We start from the raw sequence: 17984 nt of genomic DNA on the forward strand, positions 1-17984 counted from the left end.
ATGATCTCAATCATAATAATCGCTGTCGTATTGGTATCGAACGATGATGCTGATGTGAGGATTGCAAGAACGGTGATTCATTACTGATGAGCGATGGCACTCTTTCGCTCAATCTCGGATCAAACTAGCGTAATCTAATTGATTCTACTGTGAACTGCTGATGATAATTCTGATGAACGATATTACATGAACTAGTATTTTGATATCAATCTTTGTTTCTTCTACAGATGTCGATGTGAGGACAGAGTCGCGAATCGATCGCAGAGGCATCGGAAGCCCGCACCAAATAGAGCAGCAGGGTTCCTATCAGCATCACCTTTATCAGAACACACTATCGCGTCGGAACTCCACCGGAAGTAGTGTGCTGAACAGCGGAATGAACAGCCATACGGCGGCCATCAATCTGCAGTCGTCCGGTCAAACAGCAGTCGTTGGTCATCATCGAGGTTTCTCGTCAACCGTCGTAGCCGCAGCCAATTCGGCCGCCTCGGGCGATTGTCCATGGTTCATGCCGCATCAGATGCCACCGACAGCACCGGCGCGGCAGCACAAAAGACCGGCGCCACAACCGGGGGTTGGTGTCCCCGGTGGTGGCGGCGGTGGCATGGGACACGTGGGAATGCAACCACCACAGTTCATTAATCCACCGCCGGCACCGCAGCAACAGAACCAACAACAACAACACTCGCCCCAGCAACATCAACACGTGGCACCACCGCAATTACCTCCTCACAGTGTTACTGTAAGTTACCTAAAATATATGTGACAATCGTCTATGAAAATAACTTATCTTACACTCTTACAGGGTAATCAAAATCTAAATTCCATCCTTCTGCCGCCGGCTCAGCAACAGCAGCAACATCACCAACAACCCCCACCAACAATGCACTCCGGAGGAATGATTCCTCCTGTGCATCACATACCAAAATCCCCCAACCAGCACAACATGCTAGGGCCCTCGGGTCTCCAGCAAGCGGCGCAACATCACCAGCCAACGGCACAACACGGTGCCCTGGGTAGCCATCAATCGAATCTCATGTCCACTTCTATGAACAGTGCCCAGCTACAGAATCACATCCTTACCGGCCAGCAGCAGCAGCAGTCTGCGTCTACAGTTCAAGGGGCGGCGGCGGTAGTTATTCCACCACATCCCGCTCAGCAGCAGCAGCAACCACAGGTGCCACCGGCACCACACGGGATGTCCAACTCGATGCATAGCCAAATTGGTTTGCCCCCGCCACCGTCGGCGGCGGCAGGTGGGACGGCATTCGACAGCAATGGAGTGAGTTGGGTTGGGCCCGGTGGCGTGGCTACGGCGTCCCTTTCGCCCACAGCGGCGGCGGCCGCTCAAAGGAGGGCGGAAGTCAATGCCAAGCTGAATGCGATGCCGTGAGTATTTTCTTTGGGTTTTATTTAAATTGAATTCATTTCTTAATTTTGTACCGTGACTTATTTCGACGAAATATATATCTGTAAAGATTACAGGTGAAGACCAGAGTTGTGCTGAATCATTTTCAGACAATAATAATTGCAATTTTCATGTAAAAACTTTTCACGTGAAAAAAGTAAGCGAGTTGTCCCTAGCCAAGGTCACGGGGGTTGACGGTACTGAAGATAATATTCATCTGTGTATCATATCACATTTGGAGCACTTCAGTGCGCCTCTAACGATTCACAGTGGATCGGCTGCTTTGCAGACTGAGCCCCTGATCGTATGTCCCGGCATACTTATCAGGTATAGCTCTTTACATGGAGGATCCGCTAGGGCTCATTAGCACTCTCCAAGGAAATTAATCAATTTCTCGTCAACTGGAAGTAGCGAAGCCAACGCGTGGCCATAGGTAGGATAGGATAGGTTGTAATATAGATTGAAATTGAGAAGTCTACTTTGTATTTTAGAGACATTCAATTTTCAGAATGTTTTCAATTGGGAGTGGAGAACTATTTAGACTTATCAGGATTTACATCAGGTTGAAAAATTCAAAATAGTAATGTCATAGCAAACCAGAAATCAGCCAAGAAAAACGTAGGATTAAAAAATAGATTGATCACAAAATGAAATAATAATATTGAACATTTTAGATTCAGTAATTAAACAGAATTTTATTTTTTTTATTTTTGTTTCAGAAATGGTTTAGAGCAGCCAAGGTAGAAGTTTACTGTACTATTGGATAGAAAAATATTAAATTGAAAATCTGAGATAGAAGAGAGACAGAAGAAAAAAGTGGAGGTTGAGATTGATATTGATGATTGATAAAAGGAGAAAGCAGATATTGATAGATAGAAGAAGGACATAGGATTTGTAAGGCAATACTCAACAATCCTTTTGTAGTTTTATACATACTGTATCTAACAATGACTAAAACACTAATAAGACAAAGTTATAAAAGACCTTTATGTTGAAACATAACAGACAGACAACCGACAACAACACAATGACAATAACAGATCTAAAATATAGAAGACAAGTAGTGTTTTACATTAATTATACAACTCACAATAATAGAAATGACTATCCAACGAGTAGTACATATTTTTAATGATGTTATTCATATAAATCAATGCTTCATAATAGTAAAATTCATTCATTTAGCTAGGAAATAGACGCAATGAAGCATTACCATACCATTGATAACTGAATCTTGGACCAGACTTTAAAGACTTGAATTTTGAAGAGCGGAATAGAACATGACCATTTGACTACTGAAATTTATGATATCAGACAGTACTGTAAAGGATATGACGCCATAATCTTAATCAACCGCCAAAATAATGGAAGCTCTCAGATTAATATGTCGATTTATTGCAATAGTACTTAAATTAATTTATTGTATATTTACGATACCATTTAAATTATTCCATGTTGAAACAAAGTCCACTATTATGATCCCATCACATTACATCAAAGTGTTATGGCTCGGCTGCGGTGGTGGGCGCGGTGACGCGTTTTGACAGAGAATACAGAATTACTGTCAAGATGCGCCATTGCGTTAATCGCTGTAGAACGGCCTTTACTTGGAGATGGCATCAGTACCACCCGTTGTCAACATAGACTACTATTCGGTATTGAATGTCGGCTCCAAGAAAACATTAAATCAACTTTACATGTTAATTATTCGGAAAACATTCATGCGCGTGATGAGCTTCCATTATTATTATTATTTGTTTTTAAACTGACAGACTGCGGGAAGGGAAATGTTTCGGTATGATCACAATACGAACCCAGACCGCAGTGACCTAGTGAGCAACATAGCTTGAGTCGTCTGCTAGTATTGTGTATCACATGGAGAGCCCAGTCGAGATACCAGTCTATTAAGACTACAACTGGTCAACTCTCGAAAAAAAAAAAAAAAAAAAAAAAGAAAAAAGTAAGCGAGTTGTCGCCGGCGAAAGCTTCTCAATTTTTTTACTCAAACGATAATAAACACAGAATTTTCATTCAAACATTAATCTTTACTATCAACAACTAATTGTCAACAGTCCCGTTATATCTTCTATTTGGCGTTATGGTTTCATTGTAGTAAGGAAAAAGAGTTTAAAATGTAACGGTAAATGCTTCAAATCAAGATGCTATTTTCAATCGATTCTTATTCGCTGGCAAGTTTTTAACACTTGATATTTTGAAAGTAAGATCACGGGTGAGTTTAGATCTAGTCGGTCGGTCGGTCGGAGATGGTCGGGTTTCACATTTTGCAAACCCGAACCCGACCCGAACCCGATTCATAAATTCTTTTCAAACCCGAACCCGACCCGAACTAGTTCAACTATTTAAACCCGAGCTGGACCCGAACTATTTTGTTGCCGTAAAACTCAAACTAGATATTTTATATTTCTCTTTACATCAAAAAGGATGTATGCCCAAATAACGAAAAATCCTCAAATTTATCAACAAAAATTCTCAAACCCGTACCCGACCCGAACCCGACATTGTACTAATTTCCCAAACCCGACTCGAACCCGTCGGGTTCGGGTTCGGGTTTCGGGTTTGAAAAACCCGACCATCTCTATTTTGATCATACTCGATTTTTTGAAAATTTGATTTTTCCCATCCCTGGTGAAGACATTCTTCTAAAAGAGTCTAATAATTTTATTTCCCTTTTTTGTGCTTACTAGAAACAATTTCTTCAATTTTTTAGAGATACTCTTTCTGGCGAAACTCAGATTCTTCCACCAACAAGCAAAGCAGAATTTTTATCAGCCGTTCGATCTTGATTCAAATGGTCGAATTTATCGCGGAGGAATATTTTGTTTGTTTGATTTGTAGATTTGTAGCTGAAGAATTAGAGGATCATCAATTTCTCCTCTCGAATGGAGAGCAGCGTGAGCTTTACAAGCAACTTGTGTTTCAGTGGTGAAGATAATCGGCTTTGTTGGAAGCCTCTGGAACTCCAGAAAATAACATACAGTTGACGCTTTGCCGCGTATTTTGTTCATTTTCTCGTAGTCCTTCTGGTCTACATAAGGTGTACCTTCTGATGGAACTCCGATACCTTCACCAGCAGCTCCAGCTTATTGAATCTTGGTTCAAAATTTATTAGACGGTGATCATTTCTCTTCCACGAAAACTAGCACGTAACTATTCAAATTTTGTATATTTCTTATATACGATATTTTGACGTGAAACAGGTCAATATTTTTCAAATGATATCTACAGTGTCAGGTTATTAGGCCAGAAAAGATGCAAAAAGCTCTCTTATTGAGCTTCAAAAACTTTTCGGTTTCCGTCAAATGGGGTGACTTACAACATTTTTTTCACAAATTCCCAAATTAATCTACCTAGCAGTGATGATGCCTTTCTCGTGCATTATATAAAATAAGGTACAGTGGGGCAAGGTACAGTGGGTAAAGGAAATCGTATATTTCATGTTCATCAAGTCATACAAGTTGAAGATAATATTGAAATTGATCATATTTATGACATAACGAATCATCTATCCAATCTTTATATGCCTGCGAACAAGATCTTTGAAAAATAATTTTAGGAAAACAAAAAAATCGGTTTCAATTTTTTACTTGCCCCACATGTGGGGTAAGTGAAAAAATTATTTTAAAAGAGGATTTTTCAATATAAGAACACATTTTTTGTTCATATATTTCATGCAAATGATAATTATACTGAATAGAGCATAACTGTGATCTGTTGTGGTGCATTCAGTGTCGGAAAATTTTCACTTGCCCCACCCATGGTAAAAAACAGGCAAAGCAATAAAATATTTTTTTCAAAATTTATGATGTTCATATCAATATTTTTGTGGCTGGAATTCAAAACTACAAAGAAAACCAACTTATCAATGCACTAATTGAATGTGTTATGGAAACCAACATAAAAAAATATTTGTATTTATTGACACGCAAAACAACTTGTGCAAAAGATAAACTTGAAAGTTTAATAAACTTTTACTCTCGCATGTTGAAATGGTTCATTATTTCATGTTTCACTTATTCAACGCATTGATTTGAATGGCCTTGTATGATTGTGAAGTGAAATTGAATAATTCTGTGCTTCATCAGTAAAATACTAGCGTTTTTTTTCACTTACCCCATTTACCCACTTACCCCACTGTACCTTATATTAAAAAAATCACTCTTTAGCTCTTTAGGGGAATAGTTCCCTTTTTTTTCTTTCATTTTGCATTTATTAAAATTCATTGCAACCATTCTTGAAAACATTTTTTTTTCCAAAAGGCAATGATTTTTCAATAATTCCGAAATGCAATGTTCGATCAGGCCAATTTTCAATGGCAAACAATGGACGATCAAAAATACTGTTTTTTTGAGGTACACCCTAATCCAATTAGGTAAATTTGCTCTAAATCAGCCAACTTAAGAGCTACAGAAAAAGCAAAATTTATTGGAATAAGCTGCGCTACAACTTTGTAGAACATAACATGTCAGAATTCCGAGAAATAAAAAAAAAATATATATATATATATATATATTTTACAATGATATGGAAATGCTAATATCATCTTCCAAACTTGGACGTACATGTTCATGATAGAATTAGAGGCGAAAGTATAGAATTTTTGGCCAGTGGAGATATATCAGCTTCCACACTGATAATCTTCCCTCCCCCTTCATACGGGAGCTTGGCAGAAGGAAGGTCGTGTGATATGTGCCATCACAAATATTGCCCTCCGCTCGCTTTCAAATCGACTTCTATAAAAACATTCTTCATGTCTGCCGTATCCTAACGGAACTATCAATTCTATACTTTCGCCTCTAATGCTATCATGAACATGTACGTCCAAGTTTGGAAGATGATATTAGCATTTCCATATCATCACAACATTTTTTCATGACTGCCTTTCATGCGAAATGGATCAAAGAACCCACGATTCTTTCATTTGGTCGCCTGAAATAGAAAAAGGCACTTTGCTCTCTGTCTTATGACGATCACGACATATTCCAGTACTGGTCGCATATCTTTTTGCCTTTCTCGTACAACAAAGTTGTACCGAAAGGCTATATGTTTGCTTCAAAAAAGAACTTTTGATAGAAGCCGGAGACCCATAGTGTTATATACCGATCAACTCAGCTCGACGAACTGAGGTGATGTCTGTATGTGTGTGTGTGTGTGTATGTGTGTATGTGTACAAATTTTGTAGACACACTTTTTGGAATTTAGCATCATTCGATTTACTCGCAACAAGCTGCATTCGACGGGGAACGCGTTTGCTATTGAAAATTGGCTCGATCGGACATTGCATTTCGGAATTATTGGAATTATTGAAAAATCATTGTTTTTTACCCCCCTTTGAAAAAAAAAATTCAAAACCAAAAAAAATTTTTTTTTTCGAAAATGGTGGCGATGCATTTTAACTAATGCAAAAGCATGCAAAATAATCGAAAACATGTGATCTATTCTCCTAAAAAGCTTTTTTGACCTTTCTAATGTTATTCTTTCAATATATTTTATAATGCACGAGAAAGGCATCATCACTGCTAGGTGGATTAATCCGAGTTTTTACACAGGATTTTGTTTTTACACGATTTTTTTCGTTCGTGTTTTTGATCGAGTGACTTCAATTTACCACCAAACTCTTCGCAACATGTTTAAAAAAATCCCGGATAAATAAAAAAAATCACATGATAATTGATATGCGTTAAACATTTAGGATGAGTGCACAATTGAGAAAATATAAATCGTGTAAAAACAAAATCCAGTGTATTTTATTTATTACCAGACTAAGGCCGGAGTGGCCGGTGCAATACAAAAAAATATTCTCCATTCAGCTCGGTCCATGACTGCACTTCGCCAACCACGCAGTCTGCCGAGGGTCCGCAAATCGTCCTTCACCTGATCGATCCACCTTGCCCGCTGTGCACCTTTTGGCTATGTGCCCGGCCCACCGCAGTCTTCCGATTTTCGCGGTGTGAACGATGGATGGTTCTCCCAACAGCTGATGTAACTCGTGGTTCATTCGCCTCCTCCACGTACCGTCCGCCATCTGCACCCCACCATAGATGGTACGCAACACTGTCCTTTCGAAAACTCCTATTGCGCGTTGGTTCTCCACGAGCATCGTCCAGGTCTCGTGTCCGTAGAGAACTACCGGTTTAATGAGCGTTTTGTAGATAGTCATGATGCGTCTCCGAATTTATCTGCTGGTATCGTTATCGGCGGTCACCAGTGAGCCCAAGTACACGAATTCTTCGACCACCTCGATTTCGTCACCACCGATAGAAACTCGTGGTGGGTGGCTTACATTGACCTCTCTTGAGCCTCTTCCTACCATGTACTTCGTCATCGACGTGTTGATGACTAGTCCAATACGTTTAGCTTCGCTTTTCAGTCTGATGTAGGCTTCCATCCTCTAAAAGTTACGTGCCATGATATCAATGTCGTCGGCGAAACCAAATAACTGAAGGACTTCGTGAAAATCGTACCACTCGTGTCAATCCCTGCCCTTCGTATTACTCCCTCCAAAGCGATGTTGAATATCAGACACGAAAGACCATCACCTTGCCGTAACCCTCTGCGCGTTTCGAAGGGACTCGAGAATGCCCCTGAAACTAGAACTACGCACATCACCCGATCCATCGTCGCCTTGATCAACCGTATCAGTTTATCCGGAAATCCGTTTTCGTGCATTAGCTGCCATAGCTGGTCCTGATCGATTGTATCATATGCGGCTTTGAAGTCGATAAACAGATGATGTGTGGGGACGTTGAATTCGCGGCATTTCTGCAATACCTGACGTACGGCGAACACCTGGTCTGTGGTAAAGCGTTCACCCATATATTCCGCCTGGTACTGCCCCACGAACTCTCTTGCAATTGGTGTTAGTCGGCGGCATAAAATTTGGGAGAGTACCTTGTAGGCGGCATTCAGCAATGTGATTGCGCGGTAGTTGCTACAATCCAGCTTATCGCTCTTTTTGTAGATGGAACACACGACACCTTCCATCCACTCCTGCGGCAGAACCTCATCCTCCCAAACCTTGGTAATTATCCCGTGCAGCGCTCTAGCCAGTGCATCACCACCGTGTTTAAACAGCTCTCCTGGTAGTTGGTCAACTCCAGGGGCTTGATTGAACTGTTTTCATTGTTAAATGGAAATTTACCTTCTATGCAGACTTTATTGAAGATGCCCCCCCCCTCACGTAGACGAATGTAGACTTTCATAGCCCCCCCCCGATCAGGAATCCATAACAAAATTATAACTCTATTCTATCAATGGTTGTTATTTAAAATAACGTGTGTTATAATTAGATAATTCGATAAAAATGTGTCTTCGGTCAATTTTATTTCATATCAAAATTATAACAACATTAGTTATGTATATTTACACAAAATAATTGCCTACATTTTTTGATATCGGAAAAAAGCGGAGGTAATCACCTCCAGTATAACTTGAATCAATGTTCGATGTTAATAGCTAGTACAAAGTTAATTGCCTACATTATGGATGGAAATCCGGCGTTGTAGCGTACCACATTTTCATACGTGATGTAGGCAATTACCATGAAAGTAGATTTTTGTACCTCATAATCATATCAACGGTTGTTATAATGTTGAAATGAAGGTAACAACGTCTGATATAATCATGTTACGGCTAGAGGGAATTTTGATATAATTTTTGTTATTTTAACAACTAACCAGCCAATTTTATAACACATTTTGTTACATTATTTTTCTGAAATAAATAACTCCCCTTGTTATAATTTTGTTATGCATTCTTGATCGGGCCTCTCTTCTCCCAAAAGGTTATTTTTTATTTATTCAGTCGTAAGGCAGTAGTGGTTCATGGCTGTACGTCGCCAGCCACGCAGTCTGCGATAAGGCTCTGCAAATCGTCTTCCACCTTATCGGTCCACCTTTCACGCTGTGTTCCCCTCCTTCTTATGTCCGTCGGATCGCTATCGAGAACCATTTTCATATTATAGTCCGATTATTCATTATACATATATACATTCTAGCTACGTACTCGGCCCACCACCGCCTAGCTCTTACGAGTTCTTCAAGACAAATGTTCAGACATCTAAATCAACACCCGCACGTAGTGAGTAGCGGAAGAGACCCCAAAACACCCTGCATCAGCTAGATATATTGTTTTACTGTTGCATGGGGTAAACATACTCATGAAAATCGTTACAGCTTGAGACAAAGAATGTAGTCTTTGCTAAGCTAGGGCATATTGCTTAACTAAATAATGAAACTAAATAGTGAAAATAAATGCGGGCTTGATTCGCTGAAAGTTTAACTCAATGCAGCTGAACAGGAGCGCCAGCATACAGATTTATTAGATTTCTATAACCGTATGTTATTCGTAGCAAACAAATCTATGATATCTTATTCTTTTTTCCAACGTTCAGAACCCATTCTCTCCCTAATTTTAGCTACAGAAACCGAAACTTAACTCGTTTTCAATTTCAAAATTAGATGGTTCCACGGACGGATAAAGCGCGAGGAGGCGGAAAATCTGCTGAAACCCCGCGAGGACGGATTGTTCCTGGTGCGCGAGTCAACCAACTTCCCGGGCGATTACACGCTGTGCGTTTGCTTCAACGAGAAGGTCGAACACTACCGGATTAAATACGCCGAGAATAAGCTAACGATCGACGACGACGAATACTTTGACAATCTCGGCCAACTGGTGGAGGTGAGTGAAGAAGCTGAGCGCATCATTATCCAATTTGAGACTGAATTGATTCTGATTATCTGTCAATTGTGGCTTTTTGTTTCATTCAGCACTACACACTGGACTCGGACGGACTGTGCACGAAACTGATGAAAGCCTTACCCAAGGAGGAGTTTTGCGTCAAGGACTTCCAGGACAATGGCTGGGAGATCAAAATGGAAGACTTACAGTTGAAAGAGAACATCGGCAAGGGCGAGTTTGGCGATGTTATGCTCGGCATTCTGAAGGGTGAGAAAGTGGCCGTAAAAGTGTTGAAGGACGCCGGTAGGGCGTCCAATAAGTTCCTTGCCGAGGCGGGTGTTATGACGTGAGTGCAATGACATGTTGTTTAATATGTGTTGTGTAACTTTTTCGGATATTGCAGAACCCTCGAACATGAAAATCTCGTCAAATTCATCGGATTAGTGTTTCACGATAAGTACATATACCTGGTGACAGAATACATGAGTAAAGGTTCCCTAGTGGATTATCTTCGATCGCGAGGCAGACAGCACATCACTCGACGAGATCAAATCAATTTCGCTTTGTGAGTGTTCTTCACACAGCACACACATACTTGAAGAATACTTTAATGAATAATATTATTTCTCCCCTAAAATAGTGACACCTGTGCCGGAATGGAGTATCTCGAGATGAAGAAAGTCATCCATCGAGATTTGGCAGCCCGGAATGTACGTATTGGAGAGGAGTGCGACGCAAAGGTATCCGACTTTGGATTGGCACGGGACGAACGGTACACGGCTGACATCAGCAAGCTGCCTATCAAGTGGACGGCTCCGGAGGCGCTCAAAGAGGGAGTGAGTTATATAATATCGTGTTTTTATATTAATTCATTTTTTTAGTCTATTTAGTCTAGAAAGCAAAATAATTTGAATTTTAAAGATAAATTATAGTTGTTTCATATTGTAATATCCAAAATTTAAAAAATAACTTTTTTTCAGAAATTCTCCAACAAAACCGACATGTGGAGTTTTGGAATTCTTCTGTGGGAAATCTACTCATTCGGTCGAGTACCCTATCCCAGAATCGTGAGTGTCTCTTTCTTTTATAATTCCAACATCTTGCTCTAATTCAACCTAATCGTATACCATTAAACCCCATCTTTCTTTACACGTGCAGCCTCTCGCGGATGTGGTTAAGCACGTTGGCAGCGGCTACAAGATGGAAGCCCCCGAAGGCTGCCCGCCGGAAATTTACGAAATGATGCGCCAGGCGTGGGATCTAGTCCCGGAGAAGCGACCCACCTTTGCCGAGTTGAAACGGCGGCTGGCCATCTGCAAGCGAGAAACGGCCAATAACTACGTGACGTAGAAAGGTAATATTGTCCCAGTTAGGTTTACACCGAGCTACTGCAGCATGGCTGCAGAAGTGCTGTTGTCGACCCCACTTATGTTTAAAACGAGTCTGAGCGAGTGCTTCTCTAGCCGTTTTCCCCATCCAAAACCACGCTGCGCAAGTAGTAAGTACTATTATATTATGATAGTGGATGACACAGGAAGAACATAGATGCCATTTAAGTAGGGAATACTATTTCTGGTAGCCTCTAAAGATACCTAAAATGACTGTAGCGGAATGTATTGGGGAATCTGTTGATTGAGGCAAAGGTTCGAGGGAATTGTACAGAATAAGTGTTTCTTGTTTTCGTTAAGATGGTCTTTCGTTCACGCTGGCTAGTTGCGCGTGTTTTATGTAAGGCCGGCATTTCTTTTTTTATCCTTTTGAGGATCCTACTTCCGTTCCATAATCATATGCTAGGAAGCAAAAGTAACAGTAACACAATGTATATAATCAGCAGGAAGAGTCGTCTAATCTGTTAATAGACATGTTCAGAAAAGTGAAAAGATTTGGTGATTAAGAATTAACTTATTAGCCGCGGTCGGAATGAAAAGTTTTTTAATAGTGGCATATAAATAGTTTGCGTTTCCTGAAAAGTATGGATGAACGATTTCTTTGTTTGTTTGTGATAAGTTATGATTAAGCAAGGACAGGATAGTAACAAACAGTCAGTTAGTTCCACATATCATCAGTTTATTTTGAATGAAATCTAGTATTGGTTTTAAACATAAATTTTGTTTAGTCTTTTGGGCTTCTTGAGATGCAAGGAAGATTGGACGAAAGAAAGAAGTATCCCCGATGTGTCGTTTATTTATTTCCATTAATCGCCCAATTATAATGGTAGTCATACGAATAATAGCACAAACACTCACTCAAAAAATGTGATCGTTTGCAGCTATTGATTACTAGTTTTCCTTCCCTCTCAAGTGTCCAATGTTTATTTTACGTAGAAACCAGTGCAAAAACGTCTGCACAAAAAATAACCAAATCTGGACAATCAATCAAACTGCTATAAACTCTAAACGTTTTATAATGCACAAATGCGTCACAGTATGGAGGATAGCTTTTCAAAAGTGAGTTTTTCATCGGATTTTATAAACAAAGAGTTTTTGGTCAGCCAACCTGAATCATAGCACACATTTTTTTTACAATAAATGCTTAGTACGGTAGGTCTTTGTTGCTATAATTTCTAGACCAACATTTGAAAAAGCCGTGACAGCAAAAATTTATTCTTTAAGGTTCCTCGTCTACATGCATAAATATATACGTAGGTCGTAGAATAAATTTAGGCTGTTATATCCTTTTCTAGATTCGACTTCTATTTCAGTTATCGTTGTCAGTGTAAGTGTGAATTTATTTTGAGAGGTGCTCTTTTTACCACCACCTTCATTTCCCATTCTGGACTTATTTCTCCCAGTTTGGTGAAAAGGTGCGAAAATCCAGCTAACAACATGTAAACATTTCGTACACAGGAATGAACGTTTCAGCAAGACTAGACTCAATCTAATGGAGCTAAAACATGCTGGAACTTTGTAGCGTTTTTTCTGACATTCGCACTAAGCGATCAGCTCACTGAACTCGGCCGTATTTTATACGATTCACTTAATTTTCTTCTTTGTACATTTGATACAACTTGATTCATACGTCTGCGTCACACACCATTTTCTAGTGTACTGCCCGTAATCGTATATCTGTTCCATATGAATAATGGGTTGTGAAAGATAGGAAAATATGGTACTACAGGCAGTATAGATATACGCATTACTTTTCGCTTGAAAACCCCGAAAGCTTTCCGGTTTGCCTTCTTTAACGTCCACACTTCATGTCCGTAAATAATCACCGGTAAAATCAAAGATTTATACAGAGCAAATTTCGTTTCCGTCTGCATTTTGCGGGACATAAGTTGTTTGTGTATTGCGCTATTCGCAACCTCAATACGTCTTTTGATTTCACGGGAAACGTCATTGTCACATATTACAAGCGTTGCAAGGTAAACAAATTCTTCAACAACTTCAAACACAACCCCTTCCAACAGTACCACAGCACCAATACCACAAATTCTCCCTCTATCTCTACCCGCAACCATGTACTTTATCTTGGTAGAGTTAAAGGTTAGGCCTATCCCCTTTTCTGCGGGACAAAAGCATCCGCTACTGCAATGCGATCGATTCAAATCAGGTCGATGTCGTCCGCAAAGCTCAGGAGCATATGCGACCGTGAGTAGATGGTGCCAGATCTACTAATCGCGCCATCGAGTGCAATGTTGAACAATGAATTCGAAAGTGCATCACCCTACTTCAATCCCTAAGCTCACAAACGAGGTTAAGGACAAGCCTCCCGGATTCCAAAACTAAATTCACTCGCGTTTTCAAGGGCACTCTATTCAAAGCGGAAGTCACGTATACAACTGTAATTTTTCTTATTTCAGCTTTGCTGCGTCGCAGCATGCGTGGAATAATAAAAATGACAGTCATGCGAGTTCAAAATTTGGTTGCCAGGATTTCTTTTTAAAAAAGCTACATGCTACACACTCCTCAACTAAGACTAATTTCTTTGCTACTTTCAATATTTAATTACACCTCGCTCATTCACTGTCTAATCAGCGCCTGACTCCATGTGTCCGGAGTCCAAAATCCTCCATGTGCTCTCGATGCCGATCAGTGGAACTGCTGATGATGCTCGATGCCATGCCATTCTGTTGCCATGTGTCGCCCAAATTGTTGACGATGGGGCAAAGTTCGAGGAATTTACCAAGTATAGTTAACTAGCGTTTTGGATTCCGGGAGATTCCTTGTCCTTAACACTTCGTCTAGTTACTTGATTTGGAGCCATCATGGTTGCAAACTATCCCTACTTAAATTCTTTGGATTTCCTTTTTTGATCCTGTCTTAGATTCAGGGCATAAAGTAAGCTGCACACATCTTGAGATCAATGAAAAACCAATCTAACTAATGCTATATGCTGCGTTATACTGAGGAGGAATAGTGATCATTATTGATAGTTATCCTAAATCGCGTAGGCATATGCAGTAGTAGTCTTAAAATGGGAATTGTGCCAATGTGCTCACATTTTTCATAGATGTATTATTATTTAAATGCATACTATATATTATAGCTGACAACGATAATTAAAGTTTTCTGTAGATTTATCCATTCAGGTATATTTGCTACCCGTTCCGGTTCGAGAAGTTGAGTGGTAAAGCAAGTATCATTCTGAATTCAACTAACATAAAAGAATCAACATGGAAATCGGCATCCAAAAATGGAACGAAAGGAAACAGCAAGCAAAAATTAGAAATCCATACAATAATTAACGATATGATATTCATATTTGTAATTTATTACCTTACGCCCTATGCATTATTATACTTGGATTGCGCGAGCAGAAAAGAGGAAATATCGAGTAGAGGAAAAACTTCTCGAAAAGAGCAGCTGATGTGTTGAGTGTAAAAAATCAACTATGTAGTTTGTATGCAACGGAAATGGAATACATGAAATCTATTCGAACAGTCATTTTCAAATAAATATGTTACAATAAAATTGGAACACAAAAATAAGCATCAAGTAATTCGTAATTCTTGTGAATTGAGTTCAAGTTACAATAATTACAGACATTGAAATGAAACTAATTGTACTAGTTTCTTTTTTGAGAGTGAATGCATTTCTGTGTGTCTTTGTGACAGTTGTGAAAAATGTAGGTGTACAGTTGTATGTGTGAGGTGAATTTTGGTTGATTCGAGTGCATTGTTTTTAGAGGAATTTTAATGTGTTTCATACAGTGGAAATGGAAAAGGTTACTTGTTATACGATGTAAAAGAAAATAGTTTCTCCTATTTCGACATTATTCCAACTGCGAATCTACAGAATTAGGCGGAAAAGGAAAAATAACAATTTCAAAACATTTGATTTTGATCGATTTTTCTATTTGGTTGAATTCCCTCCATGATTGTTGTTTTCTTTTTATTTGTTTAGAGATTTTTATTGTTTTATTAATATATTTAAATTAAACTTCTACTACAGGAGGAACAACTAAGAAACGTGTAAAAGTGTTTGTAAATGTACATAAAAAGCAAAGATAAAAGCTAACGTTTTATTCAAAAATAACATAAAAGAACATAAATCTGTTTGAAAGTACTTAACTTTGGCTCATACACACAAAATAACAAAAAAATGAAAATAAATTACAAAATTACAGAACAACTGGAGAACAAGAAAAGTAAGTCGAACACTATCACAGCCTTTCTCGCTCGTTACCATTCCAGTAAACTGTTTCCTTCAATCGAAAGACGAATAAAATTAATCATTCTAAAAATGTTGAATTTATTGAAACAAACCGAAAGCTTTATGAACAGCTAGCCATTCCTATTTTTTTTTTCAAGCATCCAGTGAAGCCAAAATATTCTGATGAAACGTCATTTCTCTAGTTGTAGTTAAAATTTTGTTCTAGATACTGCTACTACTTTCAATAGGAGCAGCTATCTAACTCGAAAAATATCATTAAACAGAGAAAGCGATAGTCCAAACATAATTCCTAATTAGCAAAAAAAGGTAGTTTGTTTTAACTTTCATAGAAATATTGAAAAACAATCAACAAAGGAAAGAGTTAAAATTTGGAAGAAAATATCAGCTATGAAACAATGACAGTTCAAAACGAAACACTCAAATAATATAGCGAGAAAAACAAAATCAGCCAATTATAGAGGAAATAGTTATTCTGGAAATAAATTAAAATCAAAGGTTCATGCAAAAAGAAGCAACGTTTACAAAAGAAACAAAAACTACGAGCTCAACTAAAATGTAACACAAAGCAAACAAACCAATTAAAAATCATGCGGATAATGACGAGAGTGTAGAAAGAAAGAATGGCATACGTGCATATTTCCTTTACTTTTAAGTAATGCCAAATGCATACCGAAAAACAGATTGCAAACATGTTGACCATAGGCAGACAACAAGAAGAAGTGAAAAGGGAAACACACATAACTCGAAACTTAGAATAAAAAAATAAGCGAAACTGAATAAACGTCCCCGATGCTATAGGAAACGAGGGAAGAATGAAGCTGCAACAATTTCAACCAACCAACTACAACACAACTAGCATACAATCTATAAAATGAAGCATATGATTCAAAACTGAAAGGAGGAAAAAGCAAACATAATAAAACAGAAAATAAGAAAAATCAGCTGTAGTGTTTTTGAAAATAATAACATTTTCTAATTAATGAAATAGTGGAAAAGAACGTAGTCCCTTAAAATCAATGAGTGGGCAGGGGTCTTATCCATGGGCGTAGCCAGGATTTCAAGTAGAGGGGGGACAACTTTTTTAGGTCTTCTGAATTGTAGTTTTATAAGAACACATGAATATTAGTGCATGGTACTATTTCCTTCTAAGTTCCAAAAACTTTGAAACCAAATCCCTAACCGACAGTAAAGGCACACATTAGTGCGTTGCGTCGTGCTGGGTGTTGAAGTCAGCGTTTTGTACTGGATGGATTTAAAAATGCATGATTTATTGTCAGAACTTTTAAAATAAAGTGAGAAAATTATTAACGGACTTAGTATTCAGAAAGAATATGAAATCGCCAATAACAATTATTAAAAAATCCTGCATTCTTCCATAATTTTAAGAAAACTAGAACTATCCATCTGAATTTCTAAACAAATGCTCTCTGAAATAATATTTATTATAAAATACCGTGCACGCACCCAACTTTGCGCAGCTCCTAACTTTGCGCATTTTGCGGATATTTTTGTAATAGAATGCGTTTAAATTGAATTTCGAAATATAATTATTACTTGTCAGCACAATATACCTGTTATCATAACAGTGCATGCATTTTTTCGCTGTTAAATGACATATTTTTCATTTTAATAGTCGAAACCTGTACTGAAAACAGTGAAAATGACCAAAATGGCGTGTTCTTAGCACAAATGACAAGTGACGGTTTACCCGAAAAACTGTATTTTTTGTAAATTTTTACATTCGCTGACAACTGATTACACATGGACCCAATAATTATAATATTGTAGAAGCCATCTCATGAGAATTTGGTTAGTTATTTACATTTCTCTTTAAAATATATGATGCGCAATGTTAGGAACAATTTTTCAATACAGTGTACCTAATTTTGCGCACAACTTGTATTTCTTCGATAATTTCAACATTTATGATATACCTCCTCGGAATAGGGTTTACGCAAAAAAGTACTTTTGTTAGCTGTGGCCAATGTACATAAATGAGGCTGTACATACACCAACAGACGTGAAAACATACTAAGTATGTCGAATCATAAGAAAATAATGCCGCGCATCCTCATATTCTCAAATATGCTCAAATATGCCTACAAATGGAATGAACATAAATTGTAATAGTAGTATTAGCCGAAAAAATAAAATTTTGATGAAAAATTGTATGATAGACGCTTGCTTCGTGTTAGAAATTTTCCAAGTTATGTGCGCAAAGTTAGGCATATAATAAGGGGTCTGCTTTGAAGTTCAATTTACTA

The 17984-nt window shown here is 38.4% G+C and overlaps 1 protein-coding gene across 1 annotated transcript; it reads left to right on the plus strand.

The window, feature by feature from the left end:
• The first annotated feature begins 213 nt into the window (after nucleotides 1-213).
• Nucleotides 214-16661, plus strand: LOC134204682 (tyrosine-protein kinase CSK-like). The gene is made up of 8 exons (XM_062679458.1): nucleotides 214-742; nucleotides 806-1389; nucleotides 9886-10105; nucleotides 10195-10451; nucleotides 10509-10670; nucleotides 10746-10941; nucleotides 11086-11172; nucleotides 11264-16661. Exons 1-8 carry the CDS (start codon nucleotides 377-379, stop codon nucleotides 11453-11455), a joined length of 2064 nt encoding a protein of 687 aa, XP_062535442.1. The 5' UTR covers nucleotides 214-376; the 3' UTR covers nucleotides 11456-16661.
• The last annotated feature ends 1323 nt before the right edge of the window (nucleotides 16662-17984 follow it).

This window comes from Armigeres subalbatus, unplaced genomic scaffold (genome assembly GCF_024139115.2).
Source record: "Armigeres subalbatus isolate Guangzhou_Male unplaced genomic scaffold, GZ_Asu_2 Contig819, whole genome shotgun sequence".
NCBI classification, from domain to species: domain Eukaryota; kingdom Metazoa; phylum Arthropoda; class Insecta; order Diptera; family Culicidae; genus Armigeres; species Armigeres subalbatus.

Bases quoted from the DNA above. Each gene is read 5' to 3' on its own strand.
- LOC134204682 (XM_062679458.1), top strand. From the start codon at position 377: ATGAACAGCCATACGGCGGCCATCAATCTGCAGTCGTCCGGTCAAACA. The intron at 743-805 runs GTAAGTTACCTA...ACACTCTTACAG, and splicing joins TACCTCCTCACAGTGTTACT to GGTAATCAAAATCTAAATTC. The intron at 10,106-10,194 runs GTGAGTGAAGAA...TGTTTCATTCAG, and splicing joins ATCTCGGCCAACTGGTGGAG to CACTACACACTGGACTCGGA.